Source organism: Pipistrellus kuhlii, unplaced genomic scaffold, assembly GCF_014108245.1.
Source record: "Pipistrellus kuhlii isolate mPipKuh1 unplaced genomic scaffold, mPipKuh1.p scaffold_m20_p_145, whole genome shotgun sequence".
In the NCBI taxonomy this organism is placed as follows: domain Eukaryota; kingdom Metazoa; phylum Chordata; class Mammalia; order Chiroptera; family Vespertilionidae; genus Pipistrellus; species Pipistrellus kuhlii.
In genome coordinates, this window is record NW_023425455.1 from 185,867 (window position 1) to 207,203 (window position 21,337).

Here is a 21,337-nt window from a genome sequence, read left to right on the forward strand (position 1 = left end):
CGTGTCTGACAGGCCCGGCTAGCACACCTGCAGCACCCAGTCCTGTTCCTGATTGGTTTATTGAGCACCTACTGTGTGCCCTTATGAAGCACCTACTGTGTGCCCTTATGGAGCACCTACTGTGTGCCCTTATTGAGGATCTACTGTGTGCCCTTATTGAGGATCTATTGTGTGCCCTTATGGAGCACCTACTGTGTGCCCTTATTGAGGATCTATTGTGTGCCCTTATGGAGCACCTACTGTGTGCCTTTATTGAGCACCTACTGTGTGCCCTTATGGAGCACCTACTGTGTGCCATTATTGGGCACATACTGTGTGCCCTTATTGAACACCTACTGTGTGCCCTTATGGAGCACCTACTGTGTGCCATTATTGGGCACATACTGTGTGCCCGGCGCTGCATCAAGCACAGTGAGCAGGGCAGGTTCACATCCCTGCCCACCTCGAAGCTGGGCGGAGAGACAGGCAGAAGGCACACAGCACCGCTGACCCCTGGACAGGGTCAGACATGCACATACAACTTTTGACGCCCCCAAAACTGGCTTGTTCCTCGGTGTCTACCAGGGGAGGGGGGAGCTGACTCCAGGACCCCCGCCAGACTCCCGTGTCTGCGGATGCTCAAGTGGAAAACGGTGTGGAGCAGTGAACGCAGAGTCCGCCCTCAGCATCCGCGGGCTCCCAGCCGCAGACCCAAACCCGCTCAGGTGTTAACGGGAAAAGCCCACATCACAAGTGGCCCCGCACAGCTCACACCCCGTTGTTCCAGGGCAGTACTGCTGGCTGGAGGGGAGAGCTGGGAGCTGAGCCAGACAGGCAGGAGAGGGGCAGGGGGAGGGGGCGCCTTCCTGGGAGGGCTGACCCCTGACCCCACTGCCTTACGCCAGAGGGACGAGGGGGGCATGGCCTGGGCCTCCGAGCAGGGACAGTATTTGTTGTTGGTGGAGGCGGAGGTGAGGTGATATTGACCGAAATAGCATAATGGTCTTCCCTAAGGGAGGAGACGCTGGTGCTTTTTTTTTTCTCTCTTTCTTTTCTTTTCTTTTCTTTTCTTTTCTTTTATATTTCTATTGATTTTAGAGAGGAAAGGAGAGGGAGAGAGAGATAGAAACATCAATGATGAGTGAGAATCATTGATTGGCTGTCTCCTGCATGCCCTCTACTGGGGATTGAGCCCACAACCCAGGCATGTGCCCTTAACTGGAAGCGAACCCGGGACCCTTCAGTCCGCAGGCCGAGGCGCTATCCATTGAGCAACACCGGCTAGGGACACTGGTTCTGACTGGCCACCTGGCGCTGGGCTGGGTGAAGCTGTGATGTCTCCGTCTGTGCTTTTTCTCATTTAGTCCTCAGGGCCCTGTCCCCCTGCAGAGGCGGCGAGGCCCGGAGGCCCCGTCTAAGCTGAGTGGCTCATTGAGCGAGGTGCCCGCCAGGCCCAGCCATGTCCTAGGGGTTCCGGGTGCCCCCCTGGGAAAGGGAGGCGCGCCCTTATCTCCGGGAAGGAGGCGATACGAGAAGTCCCCGTGAAAAGTGGTTGGAAACATAATGATTTTTTAAAATTGCGAACGTAACGGGAAAAGACACAAAAGTGGAGCTTACGACATTTTTACCGGTTCATCGCATTCCGAACGTATAAAAACAATTTATCTCCATAGTGTTTAGGATGAACGGTGCACTTAATCATCTTCCCACCACCGTTAAATTTTAATAAAGGGCTCCTTGGCAGTTTGTTTTCTTAAAAACCCCAACAGAACGCAGTGGTTTTCCGGGCCTCAGTAACATGAGTAACCACAGCGGGAGCCGGAGCATGAGGGCGGGGAAGCCCCATGAGGCGTCTGTGTCCTTGACCCTGGACACCGAGCCGGCCTGGGCGGGGGTGGCCCAGTGAATGGGAGGAAGGAGTGAGGGGACCCTGGGACTCAGGCAAGCAGGCGGCTGTCAGAGGCAGAAGCCCAGGCCTCACTTCTCTGCCCCCGGCACCCGGCCCACCTTGTCCACCCCCCCCCACCTCCCCCGTGACCGTGGCCAGCAGGGTGCCCGCCCCGGCCTCAGAGGGAGTTTGCTCTGCTCCCCGTTCCACCCGGGCGGCCCCGGTCACCATGGCGCTTCCTGACGGTGTAGCATGCTCAGCGTCTCTCCTCCCACTGCGGTCAGCTCTGTCCACGGCTGCGTCCCCAGAGCCCGGCGTGAAGCCTGACGCACAGCAGGCGTCCAGTGAGCCGGTGGACACACCGTGACATCTGAGCAGGGAGCGGCCGGGCCGCTCAGACACACGGACACGGCGGGCGGGGCGGGGAGCCCTGGCCGGGCGGCTCAGTCAGAGTGTCGTCCATGCCCCAGTGGCCGCGGGTTCGACTCCCCGCGCAGCCGGAGGGAGGGCGTGTGGCGGGGAGGGAGGCAGGCGGATGCCCGTTGCTGCGGGGTGGATCCCCGGCAGGGGGTGTGCAGGAGCAGCCGATCCATGCCTCCAGCTCACATCCATGTTTCTCTCTCCCTCTCCCTCTAAAAATCAAACATCTCGTGTGCGGATAGAAAATTAAAGAACTAAAAATAGATGCAGCCCTAACCGGTTTGGCTCAGTGGATCGAGCATCTGTCTGCGGACTGAAAGGTCCCAGGTTCGATTCCGGTCAAGGGCATGTACCTTGGTGGCGGGCACATCCCCAGTAGGAGGTGTGCAGGAGGCAGCTGGTCGATGTTTCTAACTCTATCCATCTCCCTTCCTCTTTGTAGAAGTCAATAGAATATATTTTAAAATAAAATAAAACATTTCTTTATTGATATCAGAGGGGTGGGGGGAGAGAAACATCGATGATGAGAGAGAATCACAGGTTGGCTGCCTCCTGCACAACCCCCCCCCCCCCCCGGGGGATCGAGCCCACAACCTGGGCGCGTGCCCTTGACCAGAATCGAACCCGGCACCCTCCGTCCTCAGTCCTCCGGCTCTATCCACTGAGCCACCCTGGCGGGGGCGCTATGTTATTAACGGAAGCAGCGGCGAGGCCTGCTTTGAGCTCGGCCGGCGTTTCCCAGGGCGATGATAAGGCGAGGTGAGACGGGTGCGTGTTCTCAATGTCCCCCCGGACATCCCGGGCTCCGGCCGCGCCCCTGGCACTCCTGGCCCCAGGACCGGACACGGGGGCTCCAGACGCGTCCGACCAGGAACGCCGGGGTGGTGGCACCATGCAGGCCGCCCCGGGATGGGGAGGAAGCGCCCCAGCCTCCCGTCAGCCGCAGGGCTGGCGAGGGGTCCCTCCAGCCCCCCACCTCCCAGGCCACCGTCCCCAGGAAGCCACTGCTGGCTCCAGACCCTGAGGCTGAGCCCCAGGCCTGCCGCCTGAGCAGGGAGGATCGAGGTGGGGGTGTCTCTGGGGAGAGACAGCAGAACGGCAGCTGGTGCAGGGGGGGCCCAGGTGGGGGTGACAGGGCAGGACAAGCCTCCCAGCAGGCGACCGCTGAGGGGGGGGGGTGGGGTTGAATGCGCTGGGCTCAGGGAATTGTGGGGCGGGGGGGGGGGGGGGGGAGTTCAGGAAGGATGGGGGAAGGGGAGGGGACAGTATGCAGGCCCCTGTGCAGGGACTGTGTCATATGGGATGCAGGTCACACACTCGGTCCTCTGAGTCTGCGGCAGGCGTGGGCTCTGGGGGTGACAGGGGTGGGGGGGGGCGCTGTGAGCGGGAGGGACTGGGAACTGTGGGTAGGAACTAAAAGGTGAAACAGAGAGGCCGGAGACTGGGATGGCAGGACACAGGCTTTATTGGAGAGAAGAGAGCCACTGCCGGCTGCTTCCAGAGAGAGAGAGAGCGGAAGAGAGCGAGGGCCGGGGTGCAGGCACTTTTTAAGGGGAGGAATGAGAGGGGACAGGGCTTAGGGCACTCGGCACGCGCTGACTGGTGGTTTCCTGTAAGGCCTGTGGTTAGGGACCTGGGGGCTTAGGAACGGGGGCTCAGGGCATTCGGCAGGTGCTGATGGGTGGTTCGGTGCTCAGTGTCTGGCCGCAGGTGGAGTTTACGTCCGCCCATCAGTTGGAGGGAGGGAGAGTCTATCAGGAACAGACCTCCTGGGGCCGGGTGTCCAGGGGGGGCCAGGCTGTGGACTGGAGAGGAGGGGACACAATAGGGAGTCGGGCCAGCTCAGCGCGGAGGGCGGGGGGCAGGGTGGGGGTGGGGGCGGACAGCAAGTGTCAGACGGCTAGCCATCTCTGGTTGTCGCTGCCCTGGATGGTTTCATAGGCGGGGAGAGGGGGGAGCGGGGCAGGGGGGAGATAAAATGTGGTGTGTGCCCGCAGCACCGGAGCCCAGGCAGTGCCTGGCAGCCCGCACAGCCTCACACGCCGTCACGCGGGCGGAAACCACGCCAGGGGCCCGGACGGCTGCGTGTGAACCGAGTGGCACACGCTCCCTCGTCAGTTTCAGCTCAATTACTCGTCGAAATCATACCATTTGGGATCCAGTGGGCTAAATAAACACGATTAAAGCTGACTTCACCGGTTTGGGGCTTTCTTTTTTATTATTATTATTATTATCCTCACCCCGAGGAGATGTGTGTGTGTGTGTTTTAATATGTTTTTATTGATTTCAGAGGAGAAGGGAGAAGGAGATAGAAACGTCAGTGATGAGAATCATTGGTCGGCTGCCTCCTGCACGCCCCACACTGGGGACAGAGCCCTCCACCTGGGCATAGGTGTATGCTCAACCACTGAGCCATACTGTCCTGAGCAGGAATTAAACTTGAAGCTTGTTCGTGTGTGTGATGACACTCCAGCCACCTGCGCCCCCTCCAAGGCCTGGGTTTTCTCCGAACGTGGCTTTTAGGAAACGTGGGATTAAATAAGTGTCCTGGCTGTGTGGTTGTTTCTTTAACTATTTTTTAAAAATATATATTTCATTGATTTTTTTACAGAGAGGAGGAGAGAGGGATAGAGAGTTAGAAACATTGATGAGAGAGAATCATTGATTGGCTGCCTCTTGCACACCCCCTACTGAAGATGTGCTCGCAACCGAGGTACATGCCCTTGACCGAAATCGAACCCGGGACCTTTCAGTCTGCAGACCGACGCTCTACCACTGAGCCAAACCGGTTTCGGCTCTTTAACTATTTTTTTTAATTTATTTTTTTATTATTAATTTCAGAGAGGAAAGGAGAGAGATAGAAACATCGATGATGAGAGAGAATCATCGGTTGGCTGCCTCCTGCACGCCCCCTACTGGAGAGGATCGAGCCTGCAACCTGGGACTCGAGTCCCAAGACCAACGCTCTGTCCACTGAGCCAAACCGGTCAGAGCTGATGAGTCTTCTTAATTGGGGTGTAACTTACATATAAAAAAATGCCCCTTTTGTGTGTACAGTTTGGGGAATTGTGGCAGTTACATTCACCCGTGGAGCCCCCGGCCCCCAATTTGGAACATTTCTATCACCCAGGAGGCTCGCTCGCGCCCCTTCCCAGCCTGACTCCCCCACACGCACCCTCAGAGTCACCCAGCTCAGCCAGGGAGCAGAGCGAACGGGATCCCACCGCGCAGGCGCCTGGCTCCGCCCAGCCGCACACCCGGGAGATGCATCTGCTGTTCCTTTCCCGGCTGAGCCGCGGGCTCCGTGTTCGCACACAGCCTGTCCCTTCGCCGTGAGGGGCCTTTGGGCGGCTGCCTGCCGGGCGAGGCTGCAATGACCACAGAGGCTGTGGGCGCCCACCCCACGCAGCTGAATGGGCCTCTGCTCCCGGTTCTCGTGGGAAAAGCCTTAGGAGCAGAAAGGCTGGGTCCCGTGGCAGCTCAGTGTCTACCTTTGCAAGAAACACTCAGCCCCGCCAAGGTTGTGAGTTCGATCCCCAGTCAGGGCACATCCAAGAAGCAACCAATGAATGCACCAATCAGTGGAGCAACGCATCAATGTTTCTCTCTCCTCCCCCCACCCACCACCAAACATCCATAAAAATCTATTTTTAGCCGAAACCCGTTTAGCTCAGTGGATAGAGCGTAGGTCTGCGGACTGAAAGGTCCCAGGTTCGATTCCGGTCAAGGGCATGTACCTGGGTTGCGGGCACATCCCCAGTAGGAGGTGTGCAGGAGGCAGCTGATCAATGATTCTCTCTCATCGATGTTTCTAACTCTTTATCCCTCTCTCTTCCTCTACATAAGAAATCAATAAAATATATATATATTTTTAAAATATTCTAAAAAAAAAAAATCTATTTTCAAAAATCAAACCGCCCTGACTGACTGGTTTGGCTCAGTGGACAGAGTGTCGCCCTGCGGACTGAAGGGTCCCAAGTTTGATTCCGGTCAAGGGCATGTACCTGGGTTGCGGGCACATCCCCAGTAGGAGGTGTGCAGGAGGCAGCTGGTCGATGTTTCTCTCTCTCCCTCTCCCTTCCTCTCTGTAAAAAATAAAATAAAATAAAATAATCAACAAAACATTTATATATATATATATATATATATATATATATATATATATATATATATATTTAAATCAAACCGCTGAGGCCGGTTTGGCTCAGTGAATAGACCGTCGGTCTGCGGACTGAGGGGTCCCAGGTTCGATTCCGGTCAGAGGCATGTGCGTTGGTTGTGGGCACATCCCCGGTGGGGGGTGTGCAGGAGGCAGCTGATCGATGTTTCTCTCTCATTGACGTTTCTGGCTCTCTATCTCTCTCTCTCTTCCTCTCCGTAAAAATCAAGAAAATATATTTAAAAAATAAAATAAATTAAAAAAATCAAACCGTCTTTTCAAAATGGCGTCGTGGTCATCCTCTCCCCCCAGCAGAGGCGGGAGAGAGAGCTGGGCCCCTCTGCCCTCGGCCGCCAGCACTCGGCGCCCCGGTGCTCAGGGTCCGTCGTAACCTGCGTTCCTGACGGTGTCTCCCTTCCCCCCTCCCCCCAGGTGATCCGCACCGACACCTTCAAGCACCTCCGCCACCTGGAGATCCTGCAGCTCAGCAAGAACCTGGTGCGCAAGATCGAGGTGGGCGCCTTCAACGGGCTGCCCAGCCTGAACACGCTGGAGCTGTTCGACAACCGGCTGACCACGGTGCCCACGCAGGCCTTCGAGTACCTGTCGAAGCTGCGGGAGCTGTGGCTGCGCAACAACCCCATCGAGAGCATCCCGTCCTACGCCTTCAACCGCGTGCCCTCGCTGCGGCGCCTGGACCTGGGCGAGCTCAAGCGGCTGGAGTACATCTCGGAGGCGGCCTTCGAGGGCCTGGTCAACCTGCGCTACCTCAACCTGGGCATGTGCAACCTCAAGGACATCCCCAACCTGACGGCGCTGGTGCGGCTGGAGGAGCTGGAGCTGTCGGGCAACCGGCTGGACCTGATCCGCCCGGGCTCCTTCCAGGGCCTCACGAGCCTGCGCAAGCTGTGGCTCATGCACGCCCAGGTGGCCACCATCGAGCGCAACGCCTTCGACGACCTCAAGTCGCTGGAGGAGCTCAACCTGTCCCACAACAACCTCATGTCGCTGCCCCACGACCTCTTCACGCCCCTGCACCGCCTCGAGCGCGTGCACCTCAACCACAACCCCTGGCACTGCAACTGCGACGTGCTGTGGCTCAGCTGGTGGCTCAAGGAGACGGTGCCCAGCAACACCACGTGCTGCGCGCGCTGCCACGCGCCCGCCGGCCTCAAGGGGCGCTACATCGGCGAGCTGGACCAGTCGCACTTCACCTGCTACGCGCCCGTCATCGTGGAGCCGCCCACGGACCTCAACGTCACGGAGGGCATGGCGGCCGAGCTCAAGTGCCGCACGGGCACCTCCATGACCTCGGTCAACTGGCTCACGCCCAACGGCACCCTCATGACGCACGGCTCCTACCGGGTGCGCATCTCTGTGCTGCACGACGGCACGCTCAACTTCACCAACGTCACGGTGCAGGACACGGGCCAGTACACGTGCATGGTGACGAACTCGGCGGGCAACACCACCGCCTCGGCCACGCTCAACGTCTCGGCCGTGGACCCGGTGGCGGCCGGAGGGGCAGCCGGGGGCGGCGGTCCCGGCCCCGGGGGCGGCCCCGGGGGCGGGGGCAGCGGCGGCGCCTACACCTACTTCACCACGGTGACCGTGGAGACGCTGGAGTCGCAGCCCGGCGGCGGCGGCGGCGGCGGCGGCGAGGAGGCCCTGCAGACGCGGGGGGCGGACAAGGAGCCCCCCGGGCCCACGACGGACGGCGCGTGGGGCGGGGGCCGGCCCGGGGAGGCGGCGGCGGGCGGCGCGGCCTCGGCCTCGGCCTCCGCGTCCTCCACCACGGCGCCCGCGCCGCGCTCCTCGCGGCCCACGGAGAAGGCGTTCACCGTGCCCATCACGGACGTGACGGAGAACGCGCTCAAGGACCTGGACGACGTGATGAAGACCACCAAGATCATCATCGGCTGCTTCGTGGCCATCACGTTCATGGCCGCCGTCATGCTCGTGGCCTTCTACAAGCTGCGCAAGCAGCACCAGCTCCACAAGCACCACGGCCCCACGCGCACGGTGGAGATCATCAACGTGGAGGACGAGCTGCCCGCCGCCTCGGCCGTGTCCGTGGCCGCGGCGGGGGGCGCGGGCGGCGCGGGCGGCGGCGGGGACAGCCACCTGGCCCTGCCCGCCCTGGAGCGCGACCACCTCGCCCACCACCGCTACGTGGCGGCCGCCTTCAAGGCGCACTACGGCGGCGGCGCCAACCCCGGCGGCGGCGGCTGCGGCGGCGGCAAGGGCCCGCCCGGCCTCAACTCCATCCACGAACCTCTGCTCTTCAAGAGCGGCTCCAAGGAGAACGTGCAGGAGACGCAGATCTGACGCGGGGGGGACCCCGCGGGGTGGGGCGCGCCGATCTGGCTCTGCCCCTGGGCGATCGGAGACCCTCCCCGCAGCCCCAGCCCCTCGGACATGCGCTGGGGACGGAGGGTCGGTCGGTCGGTCGGTCGGTCCGGGAACTCGGGGCTCGGAGCCTTTGCCCGCGGACCCCGGGGGCGGCTGGCCCAGCGAGGACAGGGTGGGCCCCGGGCGCGGAGCCCGCGGTTCCGGCCTCGCCCCCGTCCATCCCCGGGGACTGGAGGGGGCGCAGGACTCCTAAGCGGCCAGGGCACCCAGTCCTCCGCGCGCCCCGCTTCTCCCCACGGCTCCCCCCGCCCGCCGCCCCGCCCTCCACCTCCCCAGGGGAGAGGAGGGCAGCTTTTTTGAGGGGCGTCTTCCCCCTCGTCCCCCGACAGCCCCCCTTTTAAGATTCTTTTTTTTGCAGTTTGACGCCTGCCCGCCCCCCCTTCCCACCCATCCCCCCTCCAAACGGAAGAGACAGACAGACACGTGGTCGCCGGCGCCTCCAGACACCCTGGCCCGCCCCCTCCCGCGCCCACCCGGCCCCCCGGGACCCTGAGCTGGGGGGGCGCCCCAGCGCTCACACCCCCAACACACACACACACACACACACAGACTCTTTTGATACTGAAGGGAGGTTTGCGGCAACGACTACCTGCTCTGTAATTACTTTAAAAAAAAAAAAAAAACACGGAAAAAGTAAAAAAATATTTTTTGGGTCATGAAAGCATGGAACACGGAGAGAACGCAGTGAGTGTGGATGGGGAGCTGAAGGAGAGGGTGTCACGGGGCCTGCAGGGGGTTGTGACCCTTCACCCTTGACCCTGGAGGCCCCAGGGGGAGCCCCATCGCCTGGCACTAGTATTCACCTCCCTGCAGCCCTTCTGAGGCAGGTCTTGGGGTGCTCGCTCCGCCCCCCGCCTCTCAGCAGAAACGGAGGGGCCGAAGTAGTTTCCTGGGGCTGCCATAAAAACGGAGATCCGGGAGGAGGGGTGGGGGGCCTGGCTGGTGACCCCAGATGGTCCCCGGCTGGCAGCAGCTTTACCCACACCCCCCTGCGTCTCCACGTTGTCGCTGTCCCTCTGAGCACGCCGGCCTCTGTGTCCCCGCTCCCCCCGCTTTTTTAAAAAAAATATTTTTTATTGATTTTTTTATAGAGAGGGAGAGGGATAGAGAATTAGAAGCATCCATCAGCTGCCTCCTGCACACTCCCCACTGGGGATGTGCCCGAAACCTAGGTACGTGCCCTTGACCGGAATCGAACCTGGGACCCTCGAGTCTGCAGACCGATGCTCTACCCACTGAGCCACACCGCTCCCCCTTTTCATTAGGGCGCTGGCCATGCTGGGTGAGGTCCCTTCCTCCCCAGCCTCGCCTCGCTGGCCCATCCACAAGGACTGTGTCCACATCAGGTCACCCTCGCAGGTCCTGTCTTAAAGGGGGGGAGGGAGGGGGCACATTCCAGCCGTCACAGAGCTGAGCCCGAGCGCCCGTCCTCTGCACACGGGTCACAGGCTGCCCAGCAAAGCGGGTCCCTGCGAAGGGGTGACCTGGGGGCCAGGGGCGCTCCCTGTGGCCGCTGGACGAAGGGAGCCGCATATTGTCTTTTTTTTTTTTTTTTAATATCTCTTCATTGATTTCAGAGAGGAAGGGGGAGGGAGAGAGAGCTAGAAACATCAATGATGAGAAGAATCATTGATTGGCTGCCTCCCGCACGTCCACTACTGAGGATCAAGCCCGCAACCCAGGCAGGTGCCCTTGACCGGAATCGAACCTGGGACCCTTCAGTCCACAGGCTGATGATCTATCCTCTGAGCCAACCCAGCCAGGGCTGACATTGTCTTGTAAGTGCAGAGGCCGGAGGAAGGGGGTCCAGGCCTGGGGGTGAGGGGGGGCTGCACTGGCCCTCAGGGCAGGGGCCGCATGCAGAGCCCACCCACCCCCGGAGCTAGCAGCAGGTGGTGGGAGCAGGGAGGCCAAGGTTTGAGCCTCCAGAGGCCTGGGCGCCTGGGGCGGCCATGCGAGCTGTAGCCAGACAGAGGCGGGTCCACTCAGGAGGAGGTTCGGCCACGCATACGCAGGGCCGGGCCCCGGGAGCAGGCCTGGTCTCAGCCCTCTCTGCCCCCTCCCCTCAGCCTAGCCTGGCCCCATACCCAGCAGGGCTGGGTGCTGTGAAGGCCCCCAGGCCCCCGGAGGGGAGGACAGAGGTGGGGGCCCACAGCAGTCCCTCCTAAAGCATCTTCCTCCCTCGCGGACAGAGGCAGCGGCAGCCATGGCTGGGACTCGGGCCCTTTCCTGCCTGCGCCTGTCTGCTCGGGACTCTCCCTCGCTCCCTCTTTCATGCTCTCTTTCTCCCTCGTCCTCTTTCAGAGCCATCCTGGTTGCCATGGCAACGCTGCGGCGGGTACCAGGTGGCGGCTGGGGGCAGGGAGCCGCGCTGCTGCAGAGCGCCGCCATTTCCGATGCCAGGCACCCCAGGCGCGCTGGCTGGGGCGGCTCATGGGGGGGGGGGGGGGCGACCGAGGGGACGTGGGGAGGGAGGGAGGGACTGTGTGGGGGTGAGAACACAACACTGGGAGGGGGTGCTGCTGGCCTGGTGGCCGGGGAGGAGGAGGAGGAGGAAGGGTCCCAAGTCAAGGCGAACTGAGGGAGGTCCGGGCCCGAGCTGGGGTAGCCGACTCCATCCCGCCCCCTTGTGGGGAGACGAGGAACGGCCAGGCGAGGCCAGGCCTCCAGACCTTCAGAGGGGAGATGAGGGCCTGGCCTGGCGGGGGACAGAATGGCGGCCAGCCCAGGTGGGATGGGGGTGGGGCTGGAAAGATGGAGGTCCAGGGCGGCAGGGACGGAGCAGAGGGATCAGAGAGACCCAAATGGAGGAACGTTTGCCAAGGCCTGTGGGGGGAGTGCCCGCGGGGGGCTGGGGGAGGGGGCATTGGAAACGCAGGAGCCAGGGCACAGACTGAGAGCCCCAGTCCCCGTCACCATCTCTCCTCCCTGCTCCCAAACTCCACCCCCACCCCAAGCAGGATGCAGTTTCCATGACAACCTGGCCGGCCAGAAAAGGGGGCGGGGGACTGCAGAGGAAATTTTCCACATCAGCAGCAAGGGAGGAGGGAGGATGCAGGGAAGCAACTGGCCCACACGGTGGGGGCCACGCAGGGCCCCTGGAGCCCCAGATCACCATGCCACACACCCCCCACGCCCCGAGGACCGTCACCCCGCCTCCGCCCAGCAAACTGGCACCCTCACCGCTGGGCTGCGGGGAAGGGGGACGGCTTGGGAGAGGCTCAAGGGTCAAATGTCCAAAGATCAGCGGCTGCCCAGACCTCGTGTGTGTGTGTGTGTGTGTGTGTGTGTGTTTGTGCGCGCGCGCGCGGGGCGGGCAGCCAGCAGCGGACGGAGCTCGGACCGCAGGCCAGACCACCAGACGCGAGGACATGGCCCTGGACAGGGTCCCGCGGAGGGTGGGGGTGGTGGGCTATGGCCGTCTCGGTGAGTCCCTGGCCATCTGGGGCTCTTCCCCAGGCCCCTCCCTGAAGCCCCCCAAGCCCTGTGTCCCCACAAACGCACCTGTCACCCATGTCGGTGTCTGCGCCCTGGCTGACTGGCTGCCTGAGTGGCCTCTACTCCCCACCGTGGGGTCTGTCTCCCTCCCCCTGGGTCCCCGTCCCCTCCCCCTGGGTCCCCGTCCCCCTCCCCCTGGGTCCCCTCCCCCTCCCCCTGGGTCCCCGTCCCCTCCCCCTGGGTCCCCCTCCCCCCCCCCCCTGGGCCCCCGTCCCCCTCCCCCTGGGCCTCCGTCCCCCTCCCCCTGGGTCTCCGTCCCCCTCCCCCTGGGTCCCCCTCCCCCTCCCCCTGGGCCCCCGTCCCCCTCCCCCTGGGCCTCCGTCCCCCTCCCCCTGGGCCTCCGTCCCCCTCCCCCTGGGTCCCCGTCCCCCTCCCCCTGGGCCTCCGTCCCCCTCCCCCTGGGCCTCCGTCCCCCTCCCCCTGGGTCTCCGTCCCCCTCCCCCTGGGTCCCCGTCCCCCTCCCCCTGGGTCCCCTTCCCCCTCCCCCTGGGCCTCCGTCCCCCTCCCCCTGGGCCTTCGTCCCCTGTGCTCTGAGTCTCTCTCCCTCCTCCCAGGACAGTCCCTGGTCTCCCACCTGCTGACTCAGGGGCCGGAACTGGGCCTCGAACTGGTCTTTGTCTGGAATCGGGACCCGGGACGCCTGGTGGGGAAAGTGCCCCCCTCCCTGCAGCTGCAGGACCTCAGCGACCTTGGGGAGAGGTCAGTGGCCTTTGCCCTGAGAGAGCGGGGCTCCCTGAGCTTCTGTGTGACCTCAGGCAAGGCCCCCGCCCTCTCTGGGCCTTGCGTCACCCAAGTATGAGCTGGGACAAGCCCGCCCATCCCGTTTCCCCTCCCAGGCCGAGTGGAGAGGGACAGGCCACTACAGACTGAGGAAATCTGGGGGGGGGGGGGAGACCTACTCTCTCTCCAAGGCCCTTCCCCTCTCCCCCCTCTCCTAGGCACCCTGACCTTGTGGTGGAAGTGGCCCACCCCAAAATCATCCAGGAATCTGGGGCGCAGATCCTGCGCCATGCCAATCTCCTGGTGAGCCCTGCGCCTTCCTCCTTGGCCCCACCCCACCCCAAAGTGGGATGGGGTCCCCTGACCTCTGCCCACGCACCTTCACCCACCCCAGGTGGGGTCCCCCTCAGCCCTGGCTGACCAGGCCACAGAGCGGCAGCTCCTGGAGGCCTCAAAACGCTGGAACCACGCGGTGTTCGTGGCCCGGGGGGCCCTGTGGGGCACGGAGGACATCAGCAGATTGGACTCGGCCGGGGGCCTCCAGGTGAGGGCCTGTGGGGGTCCCCAGGAAGAGGTGGGGCTTTGCACAGACTCCCCCGGCCCCCCTGACCCTGGCTGTCACTTCCAGAGCCTCCGTGTCACTATGGCTACCCATCCCGATGGCTTCCGGCTGGAGGGACCCCTGGCTGCAGCTCGGAGCACCGGGCCTCGCACTGTGCTCTACGAAGGCCCCGTCCGCGGGCTCTGCCCCTTTGCCCCCCGCAACTCCAACACCATGGCAGCCGCCGCCCTGGCGGCCCCCAGCCTGGGTTTCGACCGCGTGATCGGGGTGCTTGTGGCGGACCTCAGGTGAGACGCGCGGAGCCCCTGGGGGATGGACTGGGGCCGGCCAGACAGACACACTGACCACCCTGCTCGCCGCAGCCTCACGGACATGCACGTGGTGGACGTGGAGCTGCGGGGACCCCCAGGCCCCACGGGACAAAGCTTCGCTGTGCACACCCACAGAGAGAACCCCGCCGCGCCCGGCGCCGTCACGGGCTCTGCCACGGTCACTGCCTTCTGGCGCAGCCTGCTGGGTACGGCCAGGCCTGCAGCGTCAGTGGCCCCGGCCCCCGGCCCCGGGCCCTGTGCTCCGCAGTTCTGCTTCTGTCTCTGTTGGCTGACCTTTATTCCTTGGCCACCTAGGCCAGGCTTTGAACCCTTTCCCTCCTCTCCCCATCTCTGGACGCTCTCCCGGGGTCTGTGTGTGTCTCCCCCCACCCCCACCCCCACCCCGGTGTGCCCCTCTGTTCCTTCCTCCAGGTGTGTGGCTCATCCCCGTTATCTCCCCGCAGGCTGCTGCCAGCTCCCCTCCAGGCCCGGGATCCACATCTGCTGAGACGTCTCCTCCCCAGGACATCCTCATCTCATTTCCCTCCCCCCGCGCCGCCATGCGGCCGCTGCCCTGGCCTCAGTTTCCCCGGACCCCCCCTCTCCTGTCTCAGTAAAGTTGCGCAGGCTGGTTAGTCTTCTGTGACGTCACGCTGCGTCTGCACACGGGGCATCAGGCCACCTCAGGGGGCGGGCTCGGCGGGGAGCAACCAGCCGGGTAGCCATCGCGAGAACCTAGTTACTACATGTCCCAGAATCCTCTGAGCGGCAGGGGGGGGGGGAGCGGAAGCGAGGGCCTCTGCAGAGAGCGCACTAACCGCGGTTCACCGCCGAGAGTGGCGGAAGTTGCCCTCCCACGATCTCGGAGGCAGAGAGGACTTCCGGGCCACGCCGCCCAGACGTTCCTCGCGGAGGCCGCCGGGAGTTGTAGTCTGGACCGCGGGGGCGCCGGGAGCTGTAGTCCGCGCCGCCTGCCCAGTCAGCGCCGAGCTTCCGGCTCCGCACTCTCGCAGCCCAGCGTCGCTGCCCACGGGGATGCGGGAGCCTCTGGTTCCGGGGAGCAGAGAGCAGGCGGGGTGAGGGGCGTTGCTTGGCAACGGGCAAGCGCCGCGGCTGGGGTGTGGGTTGGGGAAGGGGCTCTGCTGCCGGGTGCCAACTGCGAGAGAAAACCCTGCTGCTTAGAGATGGGAGGGGAGTCGTCCGTTGCTAAGCGACCAAAAGAGACCCTGTTACCTAGAGACTGGAGAAGGATCCCTCTGTTGCTAAGTAACTAAAGGAGAGACTTGTTATCTAATGGGGTGGGGGGCTCTCTGTTGCTAGGTAACCAGGGTGGGATCCTGTCACCTACAGACGGGAGGGGGGTTCCTTTGTTGCTGGGGGAGCAGAAAAGGGGGCCTTTTTGCTTCGGGATGGCGGGTGGGGGGGCCCTGTTGCCGGGAGGGGGGCCGGGGAGCAGGGCCAGGCCCCCCCCCTTCCCTCAGACTGCACCCAGCCCCCGCCGCAGTGGTAAATGGTGGTGCTTCCGGAGCCTGCTGACAGGTTGGGCCTCCAGCTCCCGGTCCGTCTCCTGAGCACCTTCTCCTGCGCCCCCCTCGCAGGAGTGAAGGGCGGCATGTCCCAGGGCTCAGGAGCTCAGCCGAAACCCTCTGTGTACCACGAGCGGCAGCGCCTGGAGCTGTGTGCCATCCACGCCCTCAACAACGTCCTGCAGCAGCGGCTCTTTAGCCAGGAGGCTGCCGATGAGATCTGCAAGAGGTGACCTCACCCGCCCCCCCCGGGACCACCGCCCGGGGCAGAGCCCGCACCCCGCGCTGGGCCGGCCCCGGACCGGGAGACGGACCTGCGGCCCTCTGCACCCGTCCATCCGCAGGGCTCCCCCCTCAGGCCTCGCCCTCCCTCCTCTGGGCCTTTACCCCCTCCCCTGGCCTGTCTGGGCCCTGGGCCCCATTCCCCTCTGGCCCCAGCTTCTGGTTTTCCCCCTCCGATCCACCTGCACACGCCCCAGCGCTGCCCCCGCCCCTCCCCTGGCTCCCCAGCACCCCTGGGAGCAGCCCCCAGGCCCTGCGTGCTCTGCAGCTTCAGGTCTCACTGCTCCCCAAAACCCGTCCCTCTCCTGGAGGCCTCTGGGCCTTGGCGTGGCCTGTTCATCTTAGCAGCCTAGAATGTTCCTCCTCACTGTGCAAGATTTCAAACGCTTCTTTATTGTGTCTCTGCTTCAAGCCCCCTCCCCCACCACACACACACACACCCCTGGCCCCAGCTCAGGCCCCTTCGTCCCCCAGGCCCTCCCCGCGGCCTCCAGAACGGGGCGGCCAGCGCTCTCACGCACGGCCTGGCCTGGCCGGAGACCCAGAGTCCGGGTCAGGGAAACACACAGGAAAATGCCACACACATTTGCCCCTCTCTGCCCTGCCCTGCCCTGCCCACCAAGGGCCAGAGAGAGGACAAAGGTGTTCAGAGTGGGGGGCTCAGAGAGACAACAGGCTGGGGGGCCTCCGAGGGGAGGGGAGAGGGGAGAGGGGAGGCTGGGGGCAGGGGCACAAGAGCTGTGGCTGGGAAACGGGGGAGGGGACCCAGGCTAGGCGGCCACCGGGGCCTGGGCCTCCATCCTGGTGATGGCGCACCAGGGCGGCTTGGGGGGAGGGGGGCGGCAGGGGCAGTGACAGGGCGGGCTGAGGGTCCAGGCAGAGGAAGACAAGGGCTCAGAAGGGAGGTGTAGCTGGAGGAGGGGGGGGAAGGGAGGCAGATAGAGGGGAGGGAGGCAGATAGAGGGGAGGGAGGCAGATAGAGGGGAGGGAGGCAGATAGAGGGGAGGGAGGCAGATAGAGGGGAGGGAGGCAGATGGGGGGGGAGGGAGGCAGATAGAGGGGAGGGAGGCAGATAGAGGGGAGGGAGGCAGATAGAGGGGAGGGAGGCAGATAGAGAGGGGAGGGAGGCAGATAGAGAGGGGAGGGAGGCAGATAGAGGGGAGGGAGGCAGATGGGGGGGAGGGAGGCAGATAGAGGGGAGGGAGGCAGATAGAGGGGAGGGAGGCAGATGGGGGGGAGGCAGATAGAGGGGAGGGAGGCAGATAGAGGGGAGGGAGGCAGATGGGGGGGCAGGAGGGATGGGGGAAGAACTCCGATGCTGGTGACTGGCAGACCCTGGGGCTCTCACGCTTTGTGGGGAGGGGGAGACCTTCCTAGGGGCCCAGCTCAGTCTCTGACACCCCCCCCCCCAGGTTGGCCCCGGACTGCCGGCTGAACCCCCACCGCAGCTTCCTGGGCACCGGCAACTATGACATCAATGTGATCATGGCGGCCCTGCAGGGGCTGGGCCTGACCGCCGTGTGGTGGGACCGCAGGAGGTGGGACCTGAGGCTCAGTGTCCGGTGCTGGGCTGGCACAGGGGCGTGGTGTGAGGACAGAGGGGGGGGGCGGGGGGGGGAAATGGCTGCAGGTTTGCATGGCGGACGCTGGCTGGTGGACCGATGGGTTGGAGGTGGTGGAAGGACGTGCCAATGGGTATTGATGGGTGGGTGGTGGGTACCTTCATGGGAACTGGGTGGCTGGATGTGTGGCGTGGGTGGTGCCTGGGCGAGGGGCTGCATGGATGGGCAGGTAAGTGAGGGGCTGAGTGAACAAAGGATGGGTAAGGAGTGGACAGGCAGTGGACGGGGCTGGGTGGCTGGGTGGGTAGCGTAGATGAGTCGGGTGGGAGGTGGGGAGGTGTGTGGGTGGGGAGCTGGCTGGGCGAGCGCTGTCTGGGATGATGGGTGGCTGGACGGGGAGGGGTGGCTGGTGGCTGGGAGCTTCGGGTGGGGGAGGGCAGGAGGGGGAGGTGGCTGGGTAACCGGCAGGTCGATGGCAGAGGCATGGAGAGGGGATGGAGCGTTGGGCGGAGGTGGAGGTGGTGGTGGGTGGTGGTTGGGGGCTGGGGGGGTGGGGGGTGGAGGGGTGGGAGGGGTTGACGGGGGTCAGACGGGTGGGCAGGGGGCGGGTGGACGGGGAAGTGGGTGGCAGGGGATGGATGAGTGGTGGAGGGAGAAGGAGCCGGCGGGCTGGTGCGGGAGCCCTGATGTGCCCCCCCCCCCCCCCCCCCGCCCCGCAGGCCCCTGACCCAGCTGGCGCTGCCCCATGTGCTGGGGCTGATCCTGAACCTGCCGGCGCCGGTGTCGCTGGGGCTGCTGACTCTGCCGCTGCGCCGGCGGCACTGGGTGGCCCTGCGCCAGGTGGACGGCGTCTACTACAACCTGGACTCCAAGCTGCGGGCCCCGGAGGCGCTGGGGGACGAGGACGGGCTCAGGTGAGGGGGATGGGGACCCCCCGCCCCGCCCGCCCCCAGGAGGCCGCGCCGGGGCGGGCCCCGCCTCAGCCTCCCCTCTCCCCGCCAGGTCCTTCCTGGGGGCTGTGCTGGCCCCGGGCCTGTGCCAGGTGCTGGTGGTGGTGACCAAGGAGGTGGAGGAGAAGAACAGCTGGCTGCAGCTCGACTGAGCCCCCCGGGGAGCCCCCACCGCCCTGCTGTCCCTGCTCGCGCCCCCCGAGTCCCTCCAGCATCCAGCTCCACAGGAGCCTCCCAACCGACCGACCGACCGACCAACCAACTGACCGACCAACCGACCGACCGACCGCACAGCCTCCCTTCCTGGGCCTGCGGAGGCCCCGCCCCTCGCCCCAGCCCCCAGCTGCTCTGCCTCAGTAAATCAGATTTGTTCCTTTCCCAGGGGCACTGCCATTCCCAGCCCTGCCTGCCCCCCCCCCACCCCCCGTGACCTGTGAGTCCCAGCCCCGGCCTGCCTCCTCCCGCCTGTGGGGCACCCCCACCCCAGAAGGCAGGGTTCATTCAGACTCATTTCTGAAAGATGAAACGGGCCAGAAACCGGGATGGCAGGACACAGGCTTTATTGGAGGGAGAACCACTGCCGCTGCTTCCAGAGAGAGCGGAAGAGAGCGAGGGCGGGGCACAGGCACTGTAAGGGGAGGAGAGGGGACACGCTGATGGGTGTTTAGGGGCCTAGGCACTTCGGGATGGGAGCTCAGGGTGTTTGGCAGGGGCCGGTGGTGGTTCAGAGCTCAGGGATGTCTGGCCGCAGGTGGGGTTTCCGTCCATCAGCTGGAGGGAGGGAGGACCCTTCATTTTCTGCTCCGTGGGCCCCGCCCCGCCCCCATCCCCAGGAACTGGGAGCAGGTGCGGCCTCAGGGCGAGGGCAGTGGAGGCTGCAGCGGGAGTCCGGCCGCTCGGCGCTGACCTTGAGGGTGACCTTGAGGCGGAGAGGCTCCTGCGGCCTCTGAGAAGCACCAGGGTCCCGGGCAGCGGGGAGGCAGGCAGGAGGGGAGGCCGAGAGAGACGAGGCGGGGCCCAGCGCCCGCCCTCACCACGGCTTTACGGACGGAGGGCCAGGGAGTGAGGGCCCCACAGGCCAGGAACAGCCCTCCCGCCCCAGCCGGCTTGGCTCAGCGGATAGAGCGTCGGCCTGCGGACCGAAGGGTCCCGGGTTCGATTCCGGTCAAGGGCGTGTACCTCAGTTGCGGGCACATCCCCGGCGGGGGGCGTGCAGGAGGCGGCTGACGGACGTTCCTCTCTCGTCGATGTTTCCAGCTCTCTCTCCCTCTCCCTGACTCTCTGTGAAAAATCAATAAAGTGTATTTAAAAACGGCGCCGGCCCCGCCCACTCTGTACTCCTGGAGCACATGTGGCCGCCACAGTGGTGAAGTCTGCGTTGCCGTGTGGAGGGATGCTGGGAAGAACAACCTTGGCAAAGGATGCAGCGGCGTGGGCATCCGGAGGGCGTGGCCTCAGGGGGCGTGGCCTCAGGGGCGCCGCTGAGCGCTCCGGGAGGAGGGAGCCACGGGCAGGTGGAGGACCAGCGCCCGCAGGGAGGGGAGCCAGTGCAAAGGCCCAGGGGCAGGCGGGGCAGGGGGAGGGCTGACACATGGGGAAGCCGTGCCCAGGAGGCGGCCGTTTTAAACAGAGCAAGGACCCGCTCCCCGAGGCCCCTGGTCCCTGTCCTCCCCTCCCCCCCCCCAGCGCCCCGTTAGGTCTGCTTTCCGGCGCCCCTGAGCCCGGCTCTGGGTGGGGCTGTGAGCCAGGTGGGAGGAGAAAGCAGCGGGACGGGAGACCTCCCCTGTCCCATGGGGGTGGGGGTGGGTTAACAGGGTCCCGCGGGACACTTTGGGGTCCCAGGGAGGTGGGGGGACCTGGGAGGCCCGGCTGAGGGTGTCCGGAGGGCCGGGGAGGGGAGGAGGGAGCCTTCCAGAATTGGGAACCCGGGAGGCTGAGCAGAGCCGTCTGCCCCGTGTTATCTGAGGAGGTGATGAGCGATGAGGTGGCTGCTGGCCAGGCCAGACCAGCCTCCGAGGGCGGCGGGAAGAGGGTGTGTGGGGGGGGGGCCTGTGGGCAGGGGGGCTGGTCCGTCCTGGGTGCAGAGAGACCCTCGGGAGCTGCTGGGCTGACGGAGGCCCTGGAGGCGGCTCTGGGACAGAGACCAGGGGACAGAGGACAGTCTGGGCCTGGCAGGCTGGGGGGGGGGGGAGGGGGGAGCAGGTGCCCAGGGGTGTGACCTGAGGCAGGGAGGAGGGGGAGGAGCAGTGGTTTGGGAACACAATGTGCTCAGTGGCTGAAGGGCCCTGACAGCTGGGTGACAGGGGAGATGGCTCCGGGGGCCAAGGATCTGACCTGGGAGGCAGGCAGGGGTGGGGGGGAAGGGGGGCTGGGCAGCAGCGGGGACCCCACAGGGCTAAACAGGATTGGGGACCAGGGGCACAGGGAGGGGTGTCCCCACTCAGCCTTAAGCTGGGCATCACCCCCAAAAGCAAGTCATTCAAGCAGCTGCCCCCCCCCCCCGCAGCAGGCAGGGCAGCTGTCACCCCGAAAAGCTGGCGGGGGGGTGGGGGCTGGGGCTTGAAGCGTTCTGGGTTCCAAGACTCCCAGAGGTCAAAGGGCAACTGGTAAAGTCAGAAGTCAGCCCGGACAGTGTGGTGCAGTGGTTTGATCGCCAACCTGTGACCTGGGAGGCAGGCCCCGGGTTCTGGCTCCGCCCAGGTGTGGGGCGTGCGGGAGGCAGCCAATCAGTGATTCTCTCATAATTGGTGTTTCTGTCTCCCTCTCCCTTCCTCTCTGAAGTCCATAACAATATATTTTTATTTTATTTTATTTTTTTATATATTTTATTGATTTTGTACAGATAGGAAGGGAGAGAGAGAGTTAGAAACATTGATGAGAGAGTCATCGATCAGCTGCCTCTTGCACACCCCCTACTGGGGATATGCCCGCAACCAAGGTACATGCCCCTGACTGGAATCGAACCCGGGACCCTTCAGTCCCCAAGCCGACGCTCTATCCACTGAGCCAAACCGGTTTCGGCCATAACAATATATTTTTAAAAAGTCAGAAGTCTGCTGAAACCGGTT

The 21,337-nt window shown here is 64.3% G+C and overlaps 3 protein-coding genes and 1 long non-coding RNA gene across 10 annotated transcripts in view; 3 read left to right on the forward strand and 1 right to left on the reverse strand.

The window, feature by feature from the left end:
- Positions 1-18,310, forward strand: part of LRRC4B (leucine rich repeat containing 4B) — a 50,834-nt gene extending 32,524 nt beyond the window's left edge. The window contains exons 3-4 of one of the 3 annotated variants that reach the window (XM_045581625.1): positions 6,879-8,775; positions 18,239-18,310. In XM_045581625.1, coding sequence (XP_045437581.1) covers positions 6,879-8,774 — 1,896 coding nt within the window. In that variant the 3' untranslated portion in view covers position 8,775; positions 18,239-18,310. Of the gene's footprint in view, positions 1-6,878; positions 8,893-18,238 lie in introns of those variants that run through there. The other 2 variants (XM_036437627.1, XM_036437628.2) reach the window with 2 other exon arrangements.
- Positions 12,138-14,584, forward strand: ASPDH (aspartate dehydrogenase domain containing). 2 transcript variants are annotated; one of them, XM_036437629.2, is made up of 7 exons: positions 12,138-12,284; positions 12,911-13,055; positions 13,295-13,379; positions 13,471-13,620; positions 13,705-13,925; positions 14,001-14,155; positions 14,414-14,584. In XM_036437629.2, the coding sequence occupies exons 1-7, from the start codon at positions 12,230-12,232 to the stop codon at positions 14,455-14,457; spliced, it is 855 nt and encodes a 284-aa protein (XP_036293522.1). In that variant the 5' UTR covers positions 12,138-12,229; the 3' UTR covers positions 14,458-14,584. The 2 variants fall into 2 exon arrangements, with proteins under 2 accessions (XP_036293522.1, XP_045437582.1); XM_045581626.1 differs by having other exon boundaries at positions 12,158-12,432.
- JOSD2 (Josephin domain containing 2) lies at positions 14,843-18,464 on the forward strand. 4 transcript variants are annotated; one of them, XM_045581628.1, is made up of 5 exons: positions 14,843-15,025; positions 15,502-15,704; positions 17,170-17,295; positions 18,039-18,233; positions 18,322-18,464. In XM_045581628.1, the coding sequence occupies exons 2-5, from the start codon at positions 15,562-15,564 to the stop codon at positions 18,419-18,421; spliced, it is 564 nt and encodes a 187-aa protein (XP_045437584.1). In that variant the 5' UTR covers positions 14,843-15,025; positions 15,502-15,561; the 3' UTR covers positions 18,422-18,464. The 4 variants fall into 4 exon arrangements, with proteins under 4 accessions (XP_045437584.1, XP_036293523.1, XP_045437583.1 ...); XM_036437630.2 differs by having other exon boundaries at positions 14,844-15,025; positions 15,548-15,704; XM_045581627.1 differs by lacking the exon at positions 14,843-15,025 and adding an exon at positions 15,051-15,067.
- LOC123652349 lies at positions 18,369-19,274 on the reverse strand. The gene is made up of 2 exons (XR_006741620.1): positions 18,533-19,274; positions 18,369-18,500 (listed from the first exon to the last, which is right to left on the reverse strand). It is a non-coding gene; the product is annotated as an uncharacterized LOC123652349 (long non-coding RNA).
- Between the last annotated feature and the right edge of the window lie 2,063 nt (positions 19,275-21,337).

Coding starts and splice junctions, on each gene's coding strand:
- ASPDH (XM_045581626.1), top strand. CDS start 12,372: ATGTCGGTGTCTGCGCCCTGGCTGACTGGCTGCCTGAGTGGCCTCTAC. Junction 13,056..13,294: donor CTCAGCGACCTTGGGGAGAG/GTCAGTGGCCTT, acceptor CCCCTCTCCTAG/GCACCCTGACCTTGTGGTGG. Junction 13,621..13,704: donor ACTCGGCCGGGGGCCTCCAG/GTGAGGGCCTGT, acceptor TGTCACTTCCAG/AGCCTCCGTGTCACTATGGC.
- JOSD2 (XM_045581629.1), top strand. CDS start 15,134: ATGGGAGGGGAGTCGTCCGTTGCTAAGCGACCAAAAGAGACCCTGTTA. Junction 15,216..15,547: donor AAGGATCCCTCTGTTGCTAA/GTAACTAAAGGA, acceptor CCCCCCTCGCAG/GAGTGAAGGGCGGCATGTCC. Junction 17,296..18,038: donor GTGTGGTGGGACCGCAGGAG/GTGGGACCTGAG, acceptor CCCGCCCCGCAG/GCCCCTGACCCAGCTGGCGC.